The sequence below is a fragment of the Vanellus vanellus genome (assembly GCF_965231255.1).
Source record: "Vanellus vanellus genome assembly, chromosome: 14".
NCBI classification, from domain to species: Eukaryota; Metazoa; Chordata; class Aves; order Charadriiformes; family Charadriidae; genus Vanellus; species Vanellus vanellus.
The window spans coordinates 7,295,441-7,313,676 of NC_138919.1; the positions used below are offsets into that span (position 1 = coordinate 7,295,441).

The 18,236-nt window shown below is 38.9% G+C and overlaps 1 protein-coding gene across 1 annotated transcript in view; it reads left to right on the forward strand.

The window, feature by feature from the left end:
* The window catches only part of CIITA (class II major histocompatibility complex transactivator), a gene marked incomplete at its 5' end in the record, with an annotated part of 28,509 nt that extends 10,870 nt beyond the window's left edge, over positions 1–17,639 (forward strand). The window contains 15 exons of the mRNA XM_082490269.1: positions 154–213; positions 1,821–1,904; positions 2,503–2,553; positions 4,829–4,987; positions 6,197–6,328; positions 8,623–8,688; positions 9,122–10,829; positions 10,943–11,116; positions 11,981–12,052; positions 13,369–13,449; positions 14,927–15,019; positions 15,356–15,439; positions 16,234–16,317; positions 16,812–16,895; positions 17,552–17,639. Of these exons, the coding sequence (XP_082346395.1) occupies positions 154–213; positions 1,821–1,904; positions 2,503–2,553; positions 4,829–4,987; positions 6,197–6,328; positions 8,623–8,688; positions 9,122–10,829; positions 10,943–11,116; positions 11,981–12,052; positions 13,369–13,449; positions 14,927–15,019; positions 15,356–15,439; positions 16,234–16,317; positions 16,812–16,895; positions 17,552–17,624 (3,005 nt within the window). The 3' untranslated portion in view covers positions 17,625–17,639. The remainder of the gene's footprint in view (positions 1–153; positions 214–1,820; positions 1,905–2,502; positions 2,554–4,828; positions 4,988–6,196; positions 6,329–8,622; positions 8,689–9,121; positions 10,830–10,942; positions 11,117–11,980; positions 12,053–13,368; positions 13,450–14,926; positions 15,020–15,355; positions 15,440–16,233; positions 16,318–16,811; positions 16,896–17,551) is intronic.
* Positions 17,640–18,236: the final 597 nt, after the last annotated feature.

Sequence of the window (18,236 nt, forward strand, 5' to 3'; positions counted from 1 at the left end):
TTTCCTGAACAACAATTTACAAGAGAAACCTAATTTAACTCTTCAATTTCACTTATTCTTCAGAGTTCTGTTAATGACCGTAAGCTTACAAGAGTTTTACTGTGAAATTTACTGTGTCATTACTATGTTTCTTTTTTTTTTCTTCCTTGCTAGCTGAATTAGCAGAATATGTGCTCAAAGATCAGCAGGAGAAGCAGGTGGAAGACACTTTTGGTAAGATTTATGTAGAAAAGATTAATTTTCTCTATGACAGTGTTCTGGCTAACATTTGCACTGTACTTCATCCCCATAATTTGAACACTAGTAAGATTTCTATACATCTGGTATCCTCTTCTTTCTCCCTGGGAACTGTGTCCCAGGATTTTCTTGGCAAACTTTGAGGGTTTTCTGTATTTTTGCAGACCTTCCTCAAAAATGGCAGTTTTATCTTTGACCAAGTTGCTGATCCCGTCACCGTGGCCACAGTGTATGCACAGCTTAACTGCCTAGTGCAGTATATGCCCTCAATTAGCGTCAGACTTATTCTGAGCACAAGACGGATGATATACATTAAACCTGACCCACCCAGAGGACTTAACGTGTATAAATTAAGTTCATGCACACTTATTTCCCTCCAGGATGCACAGAGCTGCTTGAGGAAGCATGTCAAATTTTACTTCTCTCCCTGATCAATGCAGCGATGGTATAATATATACATAGTAAATGATTCCTTCATTCAGTGCTTGACCAGAGATAATTGCTTGACTTTTGGTACAAAATTATTGTTTTGGTAGTGGCATAAATGCAGCTGTTTACTATTTTAGAATATATATATATTAATATGTGGCTGTTGGGAAATCCGTAGGATCAGAAAGATTCACAGATTATCTGTATATCCTGTTTTATGTTTGGGCAAAGTAATTTGGAATAAGGACCAAAAATCAGTCCTTACCTAGGACAGCTCTGGCTACAAGAACCTCACATGACTCTCTAAACGCTTTTTACTGCTCCCTGGTGCGTTTAGATTTTTGCAAGGTTTTGCACCTAATGGCAAAATTTATATTGGTTTTAGAAGCTGCAGTATTAGTACTTTTAGAATCATAGAATGGTTCACGTTGAAAGGCACCTTGAAGATCATCTAGTTCCAACCCCCTTACCATGGGCAGGGACACCTTCCACTAGACCAGGTTGCTCAAAGCCCCATCCAGCCTGACCTTGAACAGTTCCAGAGATGGGACCTCCACAACTTCCCTGGGAAACCTGTTCCAGTGTCTCACCACCCTCAGTGAAAAATTTCTTCCTAATATCTAATCTAAATCTCCCCTCTTCCAGTTTGAAAGCTTTACCCCTTGTCCTTACACTTAAGTATTTGCCAGTAGAAGAATGGTATGGATAACTTCACAGTTCTTACAACACAAAATTTAAAATCTGTTTAGAACCCTTTACTCTGTCTCTTAAAGGAACTAATCCTTTTCATGTATAAAATGAGTAAATAACTTTACTAGTACTGAGATCACACTGTGATACAGCTGTGATGTTTTATCCTTTGCTTATCATTAGAGCTTTGAGAAGTATTTATTCTTTGTTAGCCACTGAATTTTTGACAGCAGATTAATATTTTGCAGGTCAGAACCTAAAACAGACTGACAGAGTCTGCATTCAGAGCTCTGTGGGCTTTCTAAATCATATCAATCTGGATATGTGTTTTATTGCATTATTTGTTTTTCATCTTTTATTTGGAGCATATTTCATCTTTGCCTTGTTGGTGCATTTCTCTTGCTTTTGCCTCTTTCTATAATTTTTCTAGGAGAAAAAAGGTTGACATTGACTCATGTTTTTAGCAGGGAACCTTATTTTGGATGAAATGGCTGCTGAAAACACTGAGAAATTTACTGACATAAGGATGCAGAAATGTCACAAACGAAGTAAGTGAAAAACAGTAAGAGCTTGAAAGGCTGTAGTGTTTGAATTCTAATTTTGCATTGCATTGCTTTGGTTTTAACACAGCCTCAATGCATCTCTCATGTAGTTCTTCACTGGTACAACCAGGTGTGCTTCCTCTGACTTTACTTATCCTCTGTAGGCTGGAAGTGAAAACAACTCCCCCAAGCACATTTTACAATTCGCAGAATTTGTTGTCCTGTAACATGACAATAAGCATGTTATAGTTCTTCCCTTTTCTTATCATCAGTGTTAGCTTTGGTTTCAGTATATCTACAGCTTAGCAAGTATTAGTTGGATGATTCCCTCTTTAATAGCAAGAACAACAGCAAAAATCTTTGATTACCGGCACAAAAATCTGCAGCCTAATTGAAACTTCACTGTAAGAATAAAGTCATATGAGGCTCTTCACATTCACGTTTTATACATTGGACCTGTACAGTTCTGAAATAGCTGGACTAGAACTGCTAACAGTCCCCTCTACTTTGAAAAGTTAAAATAAATTTCCATGGTGGAAACTTAAGATTACCAAACTGGTTCAATTTTTATCACTATCACCTTTCTTTCTTTCAGCCTTCTTAGGCTCTGCAGAGGGTGGCTCTGAAGCTTCAGAACCCAAATACAAGAAAATTGGTAAGTTATTGGCTGAATAGAAAAAGATTATTGAACATACATTGTCTTATGTTCCAAAGTCTCACCCTTGGTTAGGTATTGTAACTCTATCTTCTAGGGAAAGTTTGCTGTCATAGATTTGATGATACAGGATCATCATGCATTTTCATGTTTCTACTTCCAGCAGAGTAGAAATCACTGTAGAATCACGTTCTTACCATACACCTGGCTAATTCATGATGCAACAAATCTATGCCCTCTTATCAGTAGTATTAAACTGTGCATCTTAGGACCAACTACACGGTAGCCTGAAAACAGTTGGATCCTTGTGCTTCAAAAGCACATGTTCCTCCCAGGTGATAGAAAAATTACTTCCTTAGCATCAGCATAGGCACAGTTGAACTTCTCTAAATCCATCTGAGAGAAGAAAGCAGAACAGTGCAGAATTGGGTCAGTGCCAAATTTTGTAATATTTATCATGTACACCTTTTGTTTATGATGGGTAATGTGACTCAGGCCACAGTTTGGCATTTCCTGGATTTGGTCCTCTTTTATTCTCAGTGTTTCACCAGATTTTCAGAAGGCGTCACATCCTAGTCAAAATAATAACTGTGAAGAGAAGGCTTCTTCACTCAGCCCGTGCTATGCAGTCCTTTAAACCAAAGTAAGAAAGGGAGAAAGGGAAATTTCTAGGTGTTGCAGGCTGTTAGATCATCTACAAGGCAGTACCTGTTGCCAGCAGGCAGGCTGTAGCTTGTTCCCTAGGGGTAGACTGGTGTTAAAGTTCCTGGCCCAAATGGGTGTCTCTGGCACAGCTAAAGCAGCAAAATATTCTTCCAAAATCCATGTGAGAGCAATCACCATTGGATGAATATATTATACTGTGTTTTGAAGTGAGTTATGCATTGCTGTATGCTAGCACACTTCCTAAGCCTTCTTAGGGTAACTCTGATTGTACCAAATCCCATGAGCCGTGTACATGTCAGGATGGGCAGCCAAAACCAGCGTGTAACCTAGACAGCCATCCAGAGAGTGCTTGGATCATGGGACTGCGCTTCAGCAAAATTCAGGCCAGCAATTGCTAAGGAACTGGCATAGATTGGATGAAAGTCATAGAGACCAGACAGATGCACTGGGACTGTGACCCAAGCTGGTTTTACAGTGTTCATGTGGACTTCTGGGAGAGACTGAGCAGAATTAGCAGTGAAAAAATACATTTGATGGATCTGGAAATGTAATCAGAGTTCCTACTGAATCAGTACCTGCCCGCTGTAATTATTCGGACACATGTAAAGTTCCTGGCAGTTAGTACCCATTAAAGGTGGTTTATCTTTGATCTGCTTAAATTCTGCATTAAATTTGTCACCTTTTAAAGCCTGTGTTTGTGCCAGGCATTTATTTAACTTGTCATAAAATGAGTGTCACAGTATGATCCTGCAAAGGCAGTGTACACTTTAGTGGCACAAAACCCACACAGGTTTGTAGCTCCTGATAAAACATCAGACCGCAGAAATTGATGAAAAAGAGACTTAATTGTTGCTGCTAGACATGAGGGAGAAAGAAAAGCAAAACCAACTCTGAGAAGAAGGTTGTGGCAAAACCAGGGAAACTACCACACTAGTTCAAAATAAGCAAGTATGTCTTACTTAATTTGTAAGAAACTTTTGATAAGCACATGAAATCATGCAATGCACATGAGTATTCCTCGCCATTTGCCCTCCTCTTGAAAAAAACAAATCCTACAGGCAAGTTGCATCTCTTAACTCAGGTGTTTGTGACTGTTTTTTGGGAAATCCTCTTAACACAGCCTGGTTATCCTTACAAGCACTGCAGTGTCTAAGTAGAGAGTCAAGGTCCCCAGTTTATTGTACTTGGGCCTCTCTAATCTTGTGCAAAATTAAGGTAACAAACCATGCATGGGAAACTTAGTACAGCCAATGTAAGACCTTGTTATGTTGGATCTGTCAGTCGTCTATCTTTAATCTATGTTATATTTACATCTAAAGACATCTGAAGGTTTCTAGAAAGAAGACAGGCCAGGAAAAATGAAGAAAAAGAAAACGAAAAGAGTGAATTACAGGAAAGAAGTGATCTACTACAGAATGTCATAAATATGTTTTAGATTGAGACCTGAGTAAATGTCAGAAAGATAGAGTGAATTGTTCTTGCTTTTGGAAAATCAAAACACAACTGATCAGAATCAAGTGGTTTATGATACCTATTGAGATCTCTTCTTTGGTCCCCTTAACTTCTAGCAATGAAATAACTTTCCCCTTTTGTTTTGCTTGTTTTCTAGTGGAAGTGCCTGCAGCGTCTGCAGGGAATGGCAGTTTTTTAGCTATGCCTCTCATCAGCCATCCAACTGGCTCCACCTCACCAACTAACCAGCATGTGTACTTTTCTGTTCCTGCTACTAATGCGTTGGAAAGAAGTTTCATAATTCCTGGTATGTACAGTACAGCTATAGGTGTGCACCTGTACACAGGTTGATTTATACAAGGGGAAAACTCTCCTATAAATCTGATCATTGACCATGAACAATGGCAGGGAAAACAAGCATGGCGGCTGTTTCAATGAGGCACTTAGAAAAGTGGCACTCACTAAAATAATGAGAAATATTCAAGGGAAATTAAAAATGCATTGTCCCTAATGAAATAGAATGAGTCTTTCATTTAATTGGTGAAGTGCAGGTTAATAAACAACAGAACGGAGTTATGTACTATATGCTAATCTCAATAATTACTTTCTTCTCTTAAGAATAGGAAATCACATAATTTTCATTAATAAACTTTGGTTTAGTTCCAATTTATTTTTCATCCAGAGGTTTGTAAAGGACTGTGGAATAATTATATTTGCAATAGTAGAGCAAAATCTAGGTTGGAATTCTGTTCACAAAAAGCGAGTCCTAATCCAAGTGATGGGCTGTGTAGCCACCTTACTTTGATCATGTTGTGTAGCAGAGGGTGCTCATGGTACTCTGGCAAGTGCTAATGACAAAGACTCAATTCAACACCTTTTGCTGTGAAGTCTGTTCTGGTAAGGAACCAAAAAGCAGTGGATAAGTTAGAAGTCTTGAAGTATCTGATGCTAGCTGAAACAGCACAAAGTAGCGGAAGAAATTCTGTCACACCTACAGAAACTCAGAGCTATGGCTGATTAAATTGCAAGCACTGCATCAACCAAAAAATTTCCCAGTGCAGGTTCAGAGGGAGGCTGCTTGCTATCTGTTTGGACAAGCTGCATGAGTTGCAATTATGTGGCAAAGATGTAGTGCAAAGGATGGTAAAATTAATTCAGATACATAATATTTACACACTTCCTCTCTTCTGGCTCTCTGGTCCCTACATTAACATACTTTGCCTTAAGCGCTTTTCCGTATGTTAATAGAATTTCTCTTTAGACTATTGAAAACCAGTGGTCACTAAAAGCTGGGTAATTCCTTGTATTTCACATTCATCATACCTTTAAAGAGTTTTTGTTTAATGGATTCTATGGACCTCACGTGATCCTATGAATTCTGGTTCATAAACTCTCCACTGAGAATATTTGCCCAGAAGCTGCCAGAAAGGATAAGTAGCTTTTAGAAAGTTTTTTCTTTTTCAGAAACCTTTAGAAACCAGGAGCTTTTAAAAACAGAAGAGTCATTTTTCTGCACTCATTTCAGGATCTTCAGCACCGGAGTGTCTACCTGTCAGCGTGAAAAGGAGCCAAGAGAATACAGGCTTTGCAGATCCTCCTCAGCAGATACTTAACTTCGTTCTTGGAAATGGCACATCAGATGTTATAATATATCCAGGTAAGAGCAATAACCTTGTATCCACATAAATAGGCAGAAAGTACTGGAAAATCAATGCTGTCAACAAAGTAGAGTTCCCTCATTTCAGTTCCTGATAGCTACGACAGGCTGAAAACTATAATTTGTTTCTTTCCAGTGCTGACTTCTTCCACGGAAACATTGATATCTCCAAGTTTTCCAGTTAGTTTATGTGGTAAGTAGGAAATGAATTTTTATATATGCAGTACTTTGGATTGGGAGGAGGAGTATGTTGCTTCTACCCAAAGCCAGTTCTCCCCTCCGGACTGTACTCATATTGACCTTATTGAGGGAAATAAAAATTAACGGCATTTCCTCCTTTGTATTGATCACTGGCTGCTTAGGGTAGTCCAACATACAGAGCAGATAAGGGGTTGTAGAGATAGAGTTCCAGCTACATATTAGTAGCTCATCCACTGTGTTTGCTGTGAAGTACAGTTTCTGTTCTTGTCTAGTTAAAACAATACAAAAACCTAGTGTGTTTGAGTACCATCAGAAGTGGAAGTTGTGCTGGTACTGGCATGGCCTGAGCATCTTCAATGCTTAGTGCTGGAGGCCCGACTGCAGTCAGCTCAAATGGATGCCCCAAAACCAAAACGATGATGACTTAGTTAACTAAATGATACAGAAGCCCAATATACAGAAAGGCTTATAAAGAAATTGGAACCTTGTTCAGGGTATAACAGTCCCAACTGTGGTAGCAAACTTTCCTCTGACACTTTTCTTCCAGCCCTCAGAGAGCTGTTAGAACGGGGAGTTCGATTTCAGTGGTTATTTAGTTTGATCTCTGTGCACCCTGGTGATTATAGCTGCTTGCAGCTTAGTGCAAGTGTTTTGTTGCCCTCTGGTGTCTAACATCACCCGAAAAATAATTTTAAAGTGGGGATTAATAGGCAAATACCCCTAGGTTTGGGGACATATTTGTAAATGGTGTATACTGTTTCTGCAAATACACAATACCAATAATTCCAACTGATTTACAGCAGCACAACACACATGAGCATGTCACAAACCTCAGAATTCCAAATGCAGCAGAAAAATTAGCACATGAGCTACCAAGCCAGTCTCTTTTCCTTTTTGAAAAAATTAACACCTGCTTGATTTGTCCAATGCTGCTTCCCATCTAAATGTATCATTACAGCTTTTCTTGGTTTTCCATTCTGTTGTTTTTGTTTAATAGAATAAATAAGCCAAAAACACGCTTGCCTGAAAACAGGTATGTCCCCTCTTTATTTAATATCTTAAGTTGACTTTTCTTCTACAAGGAGGAGAACTATCACTGTATCAAATGTATTCTTTCACTGGAAAAGGGACTTGCTTATTAGAATTCTGCCAGAAGCAACTCTGAACTCTAACCATTCTGCCTGTTGCTGGCGTGCTGAGTAGGAAATGATTTCCAGATCTCTGAAATTTAAGATTTGTATTTTTTTAACCACATTCTACATCAAGATGAGCCAAATATTATGGTAATAAATACATTTGCACAAATCTAGGGAGATTAACCTGTTGGTTTTGGGTTTTTTTCCCCCCACATCTCTACTGAGTGGTTACCATGAAACTATTGATGAGGCTGGGTTTGTTACCGTCTCTGTCAATTTAAATTCTGTCCTGTGTCTGCAAAGCTTTTCCTACCAAAAGTTTTGTCAAAATTGGTACTCTGTAATTAACAGTCTGTAGAAAATATGGTTTCTCTGAAAAATTCCCAATTTCTTTGTGTATGGCAGGCACTGCTCATTTGATCACGTGCAAAGGCCTGCAGCAGTTTGAAAACAAACAGGCAAAAAGAAAGAAAATGGGTCAGTGACAGTACATCATCAGGAAGAGTTATGGGTAATTTCTGTTACCAATAGACACTTCTCTGTGACTTTCATCCTTAATTCTTGGTCACAAGGTGTAGAATAACAAAAGAAAGCTGTTGCTTTTGATGACATAACAAAGTCCTATATGTGAGTGTGACTTTATGCAAAACACGGACATTTGCAAAGAGCAGCAGATGTCACCTTGTTGTGATAGGTCTTCTGCTTCACACAACTGTCGGAACAGCTATCATCTTGTTTGATGTCATACTGCCTGCAACAGTTCATGTCAGATCAACTGTACTTGTGTGAGGATTTTTACCTTTCCCTTGTGAAATAAAAAAAATATCTCTTTCTCTGGATGATACATAGTTTATGTTGCACTGAACTTGAAAATTTGTATTAGTCTTATTGTTAAAATTAATAAAGCAGAATTTATGACTATCTAGGTGTCTTCAAATATATAATTTGTTTCTCCAGGTTTAGAAATGTTCAAAGATGTCCGAGTTCCCATAATTCCTCCTGAAGAAATTTTCAAAAGACCAAGTGAGTGTAGATCTCTTGAACTTAAAACTTCCCATCTTTTTTGGTTAATTTTTCTGTGTTTCTTATCATACAGAAAAACTACTTGTTGCAGGAATTGTCATTCAACAATTTGTGAAGCTGTTTTGAGTGTTTGAGCATAATTCCTGTTTTTAAGATGTTAGACTTGTCTACCTTTAGATACCTAGCTGTAGAACATACTTAGGAGGCCAGTGTACTTAGCTGGGTTTATCATATGCATAGATACCTTCAAAATTATTGTGCCTGCACTCCTAATTTAAGTACCTGCAGTTGTATGGAATAAATCCAGACCTACATGATACAGAGAACTGATATATTTTGACCATATTACAAGTACATATTTAAGCCATCCTGAAAAAATGTTGTAATTTGTGGACTGTTTTCTTCAGTTTATGTGTGCTTTTTATTTCTCTAGAGCCAGTGGAAGCGTTCTGTACATTACTTATGGATTATTTCCAAGATGTGTGCAAATCTGTGGCCATGGAACGTGAAGTAACTCTTGAGCACCTGTTTATTGATGGCACACTTGTTCAAAGCCAAACTGAAACCAAGACTGGGAAGTATAACATAAAAGCAATGGAAAAGGAGCTGGTAACTCGCAGTCTGCAAGGGAAGGAAAAGGCAGCCCTTAAAAGAAGCCAAATATTTCAAATCCCGGGAGGTAAAGACGTAGAGACTAAAGTGATTGTGGTGCTGGGAAAAGCAGGAATGGGCAAAAGCATTCTTGTTCAGAAGATCTGCCAGGACTGGTCCAATGGAGAGTTTTCTCAGTTTGAATTTGTATTTTGGTTTAACTGCAAACAAGTAAGCTTGCCTGAGAAGCAATACAGCCTGAAGGATCTGCTTCTTGAATTTTTTGTAAAACCTCAAGAGGGAAGCAAAGAGATCTTTGAGTATATATTGCAAAATCCTGCTAAAGTTCTTCTGGTTTTTGATGGTTTTGAAGGGCTGCATGATCATGAGAATCTTCCTCATTGCTCAGCCAGCCAGCCTGAAAAAGACTTGTGCAGTATAAAGGAGCTGCTTTCAGGACTCATCCAAAAAAAAATACTCAATGGTTGTACTCTATTACTTACAGCAAGACCAAAAGACAAGGTGTACCAGTATGTGTCCAAAGTGGATAAGACTATTGAAATAGTAGGATTTTCCCCTCAGCAGAGAGAATTGTACATAACCAAATACTTTGAAGGATTACCCTACTGTGATAATGCACTGAAATTAATCAAAGAGAGTGAGTACTTGTTCAGTCACTGTTACAGCCCTCTTATGTGTAGATTTATTTGTTTGCTCTGTGAGACAGTACTTGAAATGGGAGAGAAAAGCCTTCCTTCAACTCTTACTGCAGTCTTCCTGAAATTTGTTCAGCAAAAGATAATACCTACGCAAACAGATGTTACAGCCATGCAAAATCAAGGAAGCCTTGCTACACTAGCCCGTATAGCCTGGTATCTTGGAGAAAAGCACCAAAATGCCATGAAAAGTGATCTTCTTCCTTCAAAGGAAGTTAAAGAGTTTGCTCTGAAATACGGATTTTTCCTGCCATTTGCGTTCCCCAGACATTCAGATAGTGGAGAAGAGGAATTTGGGAGCACATTCTCTGATTTCGTCACTCAGAATTTCTTGAGTGCGCTGCACCTTATGTTAGCAGAAGAGATCAAGGACAAAAGTCTAACAAAGTACCTGTCCTTTCCATCCAAGAAGAAAAAACCTTACAACTGGTTAGATTTAGTGCCTCGATTTTTAGCGGGATTGTGGTTCCTCCAGGATGACCCCTACTTCTGCTCCCTTTCAAATAAGGATGTAAAACAATCAACTAAGAAGCAGAAAACACTATTGAAATATGTTAGAAAGCTGCAGATAAATGAACTCTGTCCGGAGAGGTTACTCGATCTTTTACATTGTATTTATGAAACACAAAGCAATTATCTTTTGCAGCATGTGGCATTAAGGCTCAAGCCAGACCTGTCTTTTCTGGGTGTAATTCTTACACCACCTGATGTCCATGTACTGCACTATATTTTAAAAAGGTCAAGAAAAGAGTTTTCCTTGGATTTGCGGAACAGCAGCATTGATATGCAAGGGCTAAAAGACTTGATTGGCCTAAAGAATGTGGCATCGTTCAGGTTGGTCATTCTTTGTAGATAGTAGTGTCGTTCATAGGACTGCATGTAGATGACACTTCCATGCAACAACAGCAGTCATATCTGTTGATTTCATATGTTTTGTCCCTTCACAGGGCCTCCCTCAGTGATACAGTCAGGATTTGGAAATCTTTAGAACAAACAAAAGACTATGAACTGCTGAGGGCATCAACAGAGAAATTTGTTCTTGATCCCTTTAAGGCAAAGACAATGAAGGACATCAGTGACCTTTCAGACCTTGTAGAGATGCAGGAGAAGATGATCAACTGGTAGGCTCATTTACAATCAAAAGTTCTCTTAATATTCTAGCAATTTAAAAAAATGGGTGTTCACTGACAGTGCTGGAGAATGGAGTCCTCTGCTTGTCCAAAGGAGAAGTAACTAAGGCAGCGCAAGGTCTTCTATGATCTCAGAGTGTTTTCCTTCCCCGATGTGTGGTGGTTGTCATGGCAGGGAAAAGCTATGACAGCACCATGCAGAATACTTATCAAAACTGCTAATAAAAAAGCAAGCTGCTGCCTTTCGTATTTTTCAGATTTCTTTTTAATCTCTGAGTATGCTATCTTCCAATTGCTTTCAGTTACATACCTTGGGCTAAACGATTTCCCCCCCTGTAGCACCTGGGCCATAAATGAAGGCTTGTTTTGCACCGGTCACAAATGACCTGAGCTCAGAAGGTAAAAGCTTGTGTTGTGTGATCTATAAACCCTGTGTTTCACCCTTGCTCATGATGTGGCTAGGGGATTGGTTGCAATTAAAATCATGCAGAAAAAAGGTATTTTGGTTGGGTTTTTTAAATAAAAATGGTGATATCAATTTTAACATGGGCAGAGTATTTTGATCAAAATATACACAAAAGAAGTTTCATGTCTGAAAATACTTGATTTAGAAGAATGTATTTTTAAGTTTTAGTGGAAAAAGAGCAAACGACTGCACTATGAAAGGCAATTATCAGACTGAAATTAATCGAACAAAGAAAGGTTGGAGCACAAGTTATTCTGAAGTTTCCTGGTTCCTCAGTTAATGCAGCAGTGGTTTATTTCCTGTAAAAGCTTACTGAGAAGTTATTTTTAAAGCACTCTTTTCTTTGCTGAAGTATTTCTCATATTCTGGTTCTGCTGTGATTTATTTAGTGTGCAAGATGCATCTGGTTGCAGCAGCTATGAAATTCCTGCCATCAAAAACCTCAGAAAACTAGAATTTGCGTAAGTGATATACCTCTCTGTTGATTGATGTATTATTACACGGATAATTGGCTACAGTCATTGAACTGATATATAGTTAGTTTATGGTAAACCATTAAGTAAATCCCATTGATTTCTATTTTGCTTTTCTCAACTAGATTTATTAAGTTATGGCCAAAACTCAAAAAATGTCACTTCTAGCTCCTGCAGTGATATAGATCAACACGATCCTATCGATTTTGTTTGATTTTACTACAAGTTAGCTCCTTATCATCAGATGTAGATCTTGTGCCACAGGGTATAAAATATCTTGATCGTGATGCAACTACCTAGGAATTATTTTTTCCACAGAAATGCTCAGCTTTTCTATCTGAATCTTCTGATGTAATTTTCTGCCCTACCAGAGCTTAGGCCATGAGAGAATAAGGTCAGAGAATGCCTCCCAAATAAAATATTTAGCACCCTTTTCCTGGTAGAAGGAAGATTGAGTTGGAAACACTGACCTTAAAAATTAGGTGTAGTAACATTTCTTTTTTTTTCCCCACAAACTGTAAGCAGCCTCCAAGGCTATTCTATTGCTTAAAATATCCTGCCATAGTGTGTGAACTAATTTGGGCAGAAATTGCACCAGTGCAATGATGAACTCTCATCAAGTCTTCATCTGTTTCCTGCTCTGCACATCTGACCCAGTCTAGAACTTCTATGCTTGGCCTCACTTCTGATTTTATGCTGCTTTCTCTTCTCATTTCCTCTGCTACTTTCCCTTTATTTTAATTTTTTTGTTAAAATTATGATCCTTTTAACTTGTCTGAACTTGTTGTGATACCCAAGGAAACTCTAAGTATGAGGTTAGTGTCTGAGTGACAAATGCTTGGAGCTGGAATATTAAAGTCCAATTTATGTTTTATGTTGCAGTAAAGCGTTGATCTTAAGTTAGCCTGAATTGCCGGGGGGGGGGGGGAGAATATATTTTTTGACCTCTGTTACCAATTTTAGAACAGTTAAAATTACAAACCTGAAAAAAATAAAGAATAATAGAAATACAGGAATCCAAAACAAGTGAGATGAGTCTTGCAAAGAGTAGCAAAAAAGTAGCAAAAGCAGGTACTGCTGCTTCTGTGCAAGCGGCTCTGCTCTGTCTGACCTTAGCCTTGTGGGGTCCTTATCTGGAGGCTTGAAAGCAGAAATCCCTGCTGCAGATTGTAGGGAATGGCTGTTTCTGAGGAGTATAAACTAGCTTGCATTTGGGGCTGCAGGGGAAGAACTTAAAGATTCATAACTTATGCTGTTTCTGAGCATGAAAGAACTGCTGCGTGTTTATATTTATTTTCTTCCAGGCTGGGTCCAGTATGTGGCCTTCAGGGATTCCTAAAGCTTGTGGAAGTTCTTGCAGCATTTCCATCGCTTCAGCATTTAGAGTGAGTAATGCTAAAGATTAACTTTGCTAATGTTGCTCCTCAGCAGCCCTTGATGATGGGGGCAGCTCATGTACCCAAGAAACATTTTATTTGCCAACAAGGCTACCTGGTTTAATGAATAAATTGAATGGCAAAAACACTCGGAGAATATAACTGCGGACTAAAAGCTAGTTCTCTTCATCTCCCTTAAAACACTTGGTAGTGGTTTGTTTGATACTCCTTCAGTCACTTCCCCGTGTGTTCCTCAGTGGTTAAAAGCTTGCGGGAACGGTTTAGTACAGAGCCCCACAGGGCGCTCCCCCTTCCTGCCATGACACTGATCAACACTCTCTGCAGATTACTTATTTCTTCATTCAAGCTTCATAACATGCCTGAGCCCCAGGCTCCCTCATGGTGAGGTTTCTGAGGGACTCACAGTTGTGTCTGTGCCAGGAGAGGACAGACTCCCTCCAGAACCAGAAGCAGTGTTAAATTTGGGGGTTAACTTCAGTATTTGTGCCTGTGCTGTGCACCTTCTGGTGTCAACGGACATTCTGAACTTCTGGTAGAACTTGTAAGAGATTGAGCTTTGTGGATTTGATTAATATAAAAGATATTTTAAAAGCCATATTCAGCTAGTATCTGGTTTTGTTCTGTCCATGTATTTTCACGCAGTCTTTGTCCCTTCCTTTACCGTGAGCAGTATTAGAAATAGTTTTAAGAACTCCAGTTACTATTTATTCTCTCGTATCTATGACAAACCAGCTGTCTCTGAATTTTAAGCGTCTTTACACTAGAAACAATTGGAGCAACAATAGTCAATATTCTGCCGCCATCTCTGTGGGAAGATTACTGGCTTTTGAGAGAGCCTTTGGCCTCCCTGGCTCAGCCCATTGGCCATTTGGTTGTATTGTATCTGGCTTTTTAATGATATTTTGGGTAAACAATAAAGCTCTAAAATTGAAATGAGTTGGACCAATCCCAGTGTTGTCTGTCAGATTAGAAGGAGATCCAGTATCTAAAATTGTGGCTATCTGAAACTCTTTCCATCTGGATACTTGAATGAGGAAAAACTTCATTTCTAATACTCCCTATCTGGAGAAGGTGCTGTTTAGGCAGGGATTTACAGCATCTACTGGATTTTGTCAATTCTGTATTTCTGTGTGCACAGGAAATCTCATTTCAGCATAGCTGGAACACAGCTATTTCGTAACCATTTTAATAATCTTCAGTGTATGGTGGAAGCAAGGCATTAAGTGCTACCATTTGCATATCAAAGAAAATGGGTCAAACCATTCAACTAGTAAAAAAATAATTTCTTAGGCTGTAAATTTGTGAAGCAGAAAGCTGCTTGTTAAAGAAGCTGTAATTTGTGTGATGCTTCTTGCTGATTGAGGCTACTGCAGAGAGGTTCTCAAGATAGAGTGGTCTCTGAGGTGAATAAACTGCAAAAATTTAGATTAAAAGGGAAGCTAATTCTCTCTTTGTCATCACCCAGCCTTGATGCTCTGAGTGAAAATGGCATAGGAGATGAAGGAGCAAAGAGTCTGTCTGAAGTCTTTCCAACCCTGACATCACTGGAAACATTAAAGTAAGTGCAAGGTTAACAGTTCAGGGAAAATTTGAAAAGAAATAGATTAAACCTAGAGCCTTAAGGGACTGTGTGTTAACAGTTAAGGACACAACTAACCCATGGGCATGGAAGACCAATGAGTCTATGGACATAATCTGTATATTCATTAGAGAAATAGGTTAATCTTATGGCAATTTCTCATTGCCCTTCAAGAGCCGTAATTTGTCTTCTTCCCTGCATTTGGTCTAAACAGACTGTCCAAATTATATAAAATAAGACATAAAAAACAAATTTTCCCCACATGGTAGTAAATTAGAATAAATGTACTCAACTAACAAGACCATCTCACTGTAGCTTATCACAGAATAAGATAACAGATGTGGGTGCGGAGAAGCTAGCGACAGCTCTTCCTTCCTTGTCTTCATTAAAGACACTAAGGTAAGTACTTGTATCCTGTTCAGTTGTTTTATACAACACACCTCGCTATCTCTGACAGAAGTTACTGAACACGGAACAAATATGTACACTGTGCAGCAGCCAAGCTTTTGACTTCATTGTTGCATAAATCCTTTAGAGAGAAGAGGAGTGAAATGTATGACCCTGTGTAGACATGCAGAAGATATCTCATGAATATAATGAGAACTGTACTGGTTTTTAAACCTAATCTGTTATACCCACTTATGAGTAATACCCTGTACAAATGTGCACCCAGGGCCATGATCTACTGCAAGCTTATGTGGAGCTTGCTAAGCGCAGTGCAAAGCCCTAAGCCAGCTCCGAGGTGGTGTGCATTTGCTGATATGGGACCAATGGTCCATCCCACTTCATTAAAATATCTGCTGTAGGCCTGAATGAAGTGTCTCAGTAGGGAATGCCAGAAACCATGGTGTGCAATTCTGGAATAATTTGCTCACTTGGAAATCTTTTTAATGCTGTGCCCCAAATCTTTGAGCTTCATTTTCTTGCAGATTTTTAATTTGATCTAATGTAGACAGAGATGTTCTCATTATTCATTAAGAATCTAGATTTGTTGTAGCTGTGCTAGCTGAAGAAAGGATGTGACCATTTGCGTTGCTTGATACAGAAAATAAGAAATTGTTTTGAACATTAACTGCAAATAGATAAGGATGAATTAGAAGTTAAGATGTACCAACCATATCTGAAATTCCTTGATGTAATATATAATCTGTTTACATTATCCGTTATTCAACTGTGACTTTGGTTTTCTGCAGCTTATACAATAATAGCATTTGTGATTTTGGAGCAGAAAATCTTGCGAAAGTTCTTCCTGCGATGTCATCTTTAAGAGTGCTAGAGTGAGTATGAATTTTTTTGAGTTTGCCCAGGAAAGCTTACTTGCTTGAATACTGAAAATTCATATCTTCCATGCTCAGGGTAGAGAAGACAGAATTTAAGGAAGAAAATTTCAGGGAAATTTTACAGGGAAAATGTGCTTGTGCAAACTCCAGATAGTGTTTGGAAAGGATTAAGGAGCAGTTCATCATAAAAACTGAAAAATGAGCTTTAAGATGGGAGAATAGGGTCATGGGGAGTTGGAGAAGGACCTCGGGCACATAGAATAAGGAATCCCTCAGATGAACTAACTTAATGAAGTTCCAGTTTGACCTTTTGAGTATTTTATTACAGTTTTTTTGAATCATGGATCTATTTTGTTGGGGTTTTTTTCTTTTTGTTTCTTCCCTCATTTGCAGACAAAGCCATGTGGTATTTTTTAATTTGAATAGAATGTTTGATTACACCATCACATGATGTGATCTGGATTAACAAAGTTGGGTTTTTTCCCTCTTAGTGTTCAGTATAACAAAATAACTGGTGTTGGAGCCCAGCAGCTGACTGAGAGCCTACAAAAATGTCCGCATATAAAGAACTTGGTGTAAGTCTCTTGATATGCTGTTTGCTGTATCTTCATTATGTAAATTGAGTTAGAATTCATGCTAAAGCTGTGTTCTGTAATTGTCAGATTTATAAGAGGCACAAAAAGAGACATCACTAAAATACAAAAGCAGTCATAGAAATGTTAAAAATGTTGTCTCTGGTTTCAGCTCCATTAATTCCCAATTGTCCCAGGCAAGCAAGCTTGGCCTGCTTTAAGCATAGTTTACATTGACTGTCCCTTTGTTAATCTTCTACCCTCCCAGAGTACCTGACCTACTCTGTGCTGCAGGACTTGTATTTGAAGGATAAACAATGAGCATCCACCATTAGAGGTTAAATAGACTGAAGCTGCCAGTACACATTCAGGGCAAGGCAGTTTGATAGAAAGCTAAAGGACAGTCATGGAGACAGGACTGTAATGTGTCCTATAACCACAGTCAGCGAAGTTATGGGGGAGTGAACTGCTTCCTTCTAAATGAAAATTTGTTTTCATTTGTTCCATAGCTTAAATACTCTTATAGAATTATATTCAAAAGTGAAAGGCAACTTTAAAAGAAATAGAAACAAACCACTAACATACCAAATACACCAAAAAGACTGTGAAGCAAACTACGCTTCTAAAAATCTCTCTCCTTTCTGAATTTCCCCTTACAGGATGTGGAATCCCACCATTCCCTATGGAGTCCTTGAACACCTTCAGCAGCTGGACTCTAGGATCAGTGTGTAGATTCAGATGATCCCATAAAGGTAACATAAACCCTGGCTCCCTGAAACAAGACTCGGTTTTGTGGCAGCTGTGGATTCTGGCAGCAGGCACAGTAACAGCACCAGCGCATGCATGGCTAGGTAGAGATGCTGCCCTAGAGTGGCACAGATCAGTATCACAATCAGGCCCCCTTTGCCCCCTCTCACCTTGCATTCCCCCACCTCCTCAGTACCAGCACTAGCAGAGTGCAAGAGCTGCATCAAGAATGGACCTCTTCTAGGACTCCTAGTTCAGCCCAGTTCAGCGGCTGGCAGCTGGCCTGCTTACCTTCTCTTTTCTGTTGCGAAAAACTAAATCTCTCTGTATGCCTCTCATGTCTAATAGACGAGTTCTGTACTCCTTCGAGATTGTATTGTGTTGAGTTTTAGCAAGACTTTTCCCTCTTTCTTTGTTTAATACAAATACTCAACAGCTGCTAGTCTTACTATGAAGCTGTGTCTATACTGTACTCAGAGCAAACCATTGGTTCCTACACTTCTTGTTCTCAGTCTGTTTTGTGTGGTTTAGCCTCTGGTAGTCATTTTTACTTCATTGATTCTGCCTGCACAGTTTCAAGGATCCTTGAAATAATTG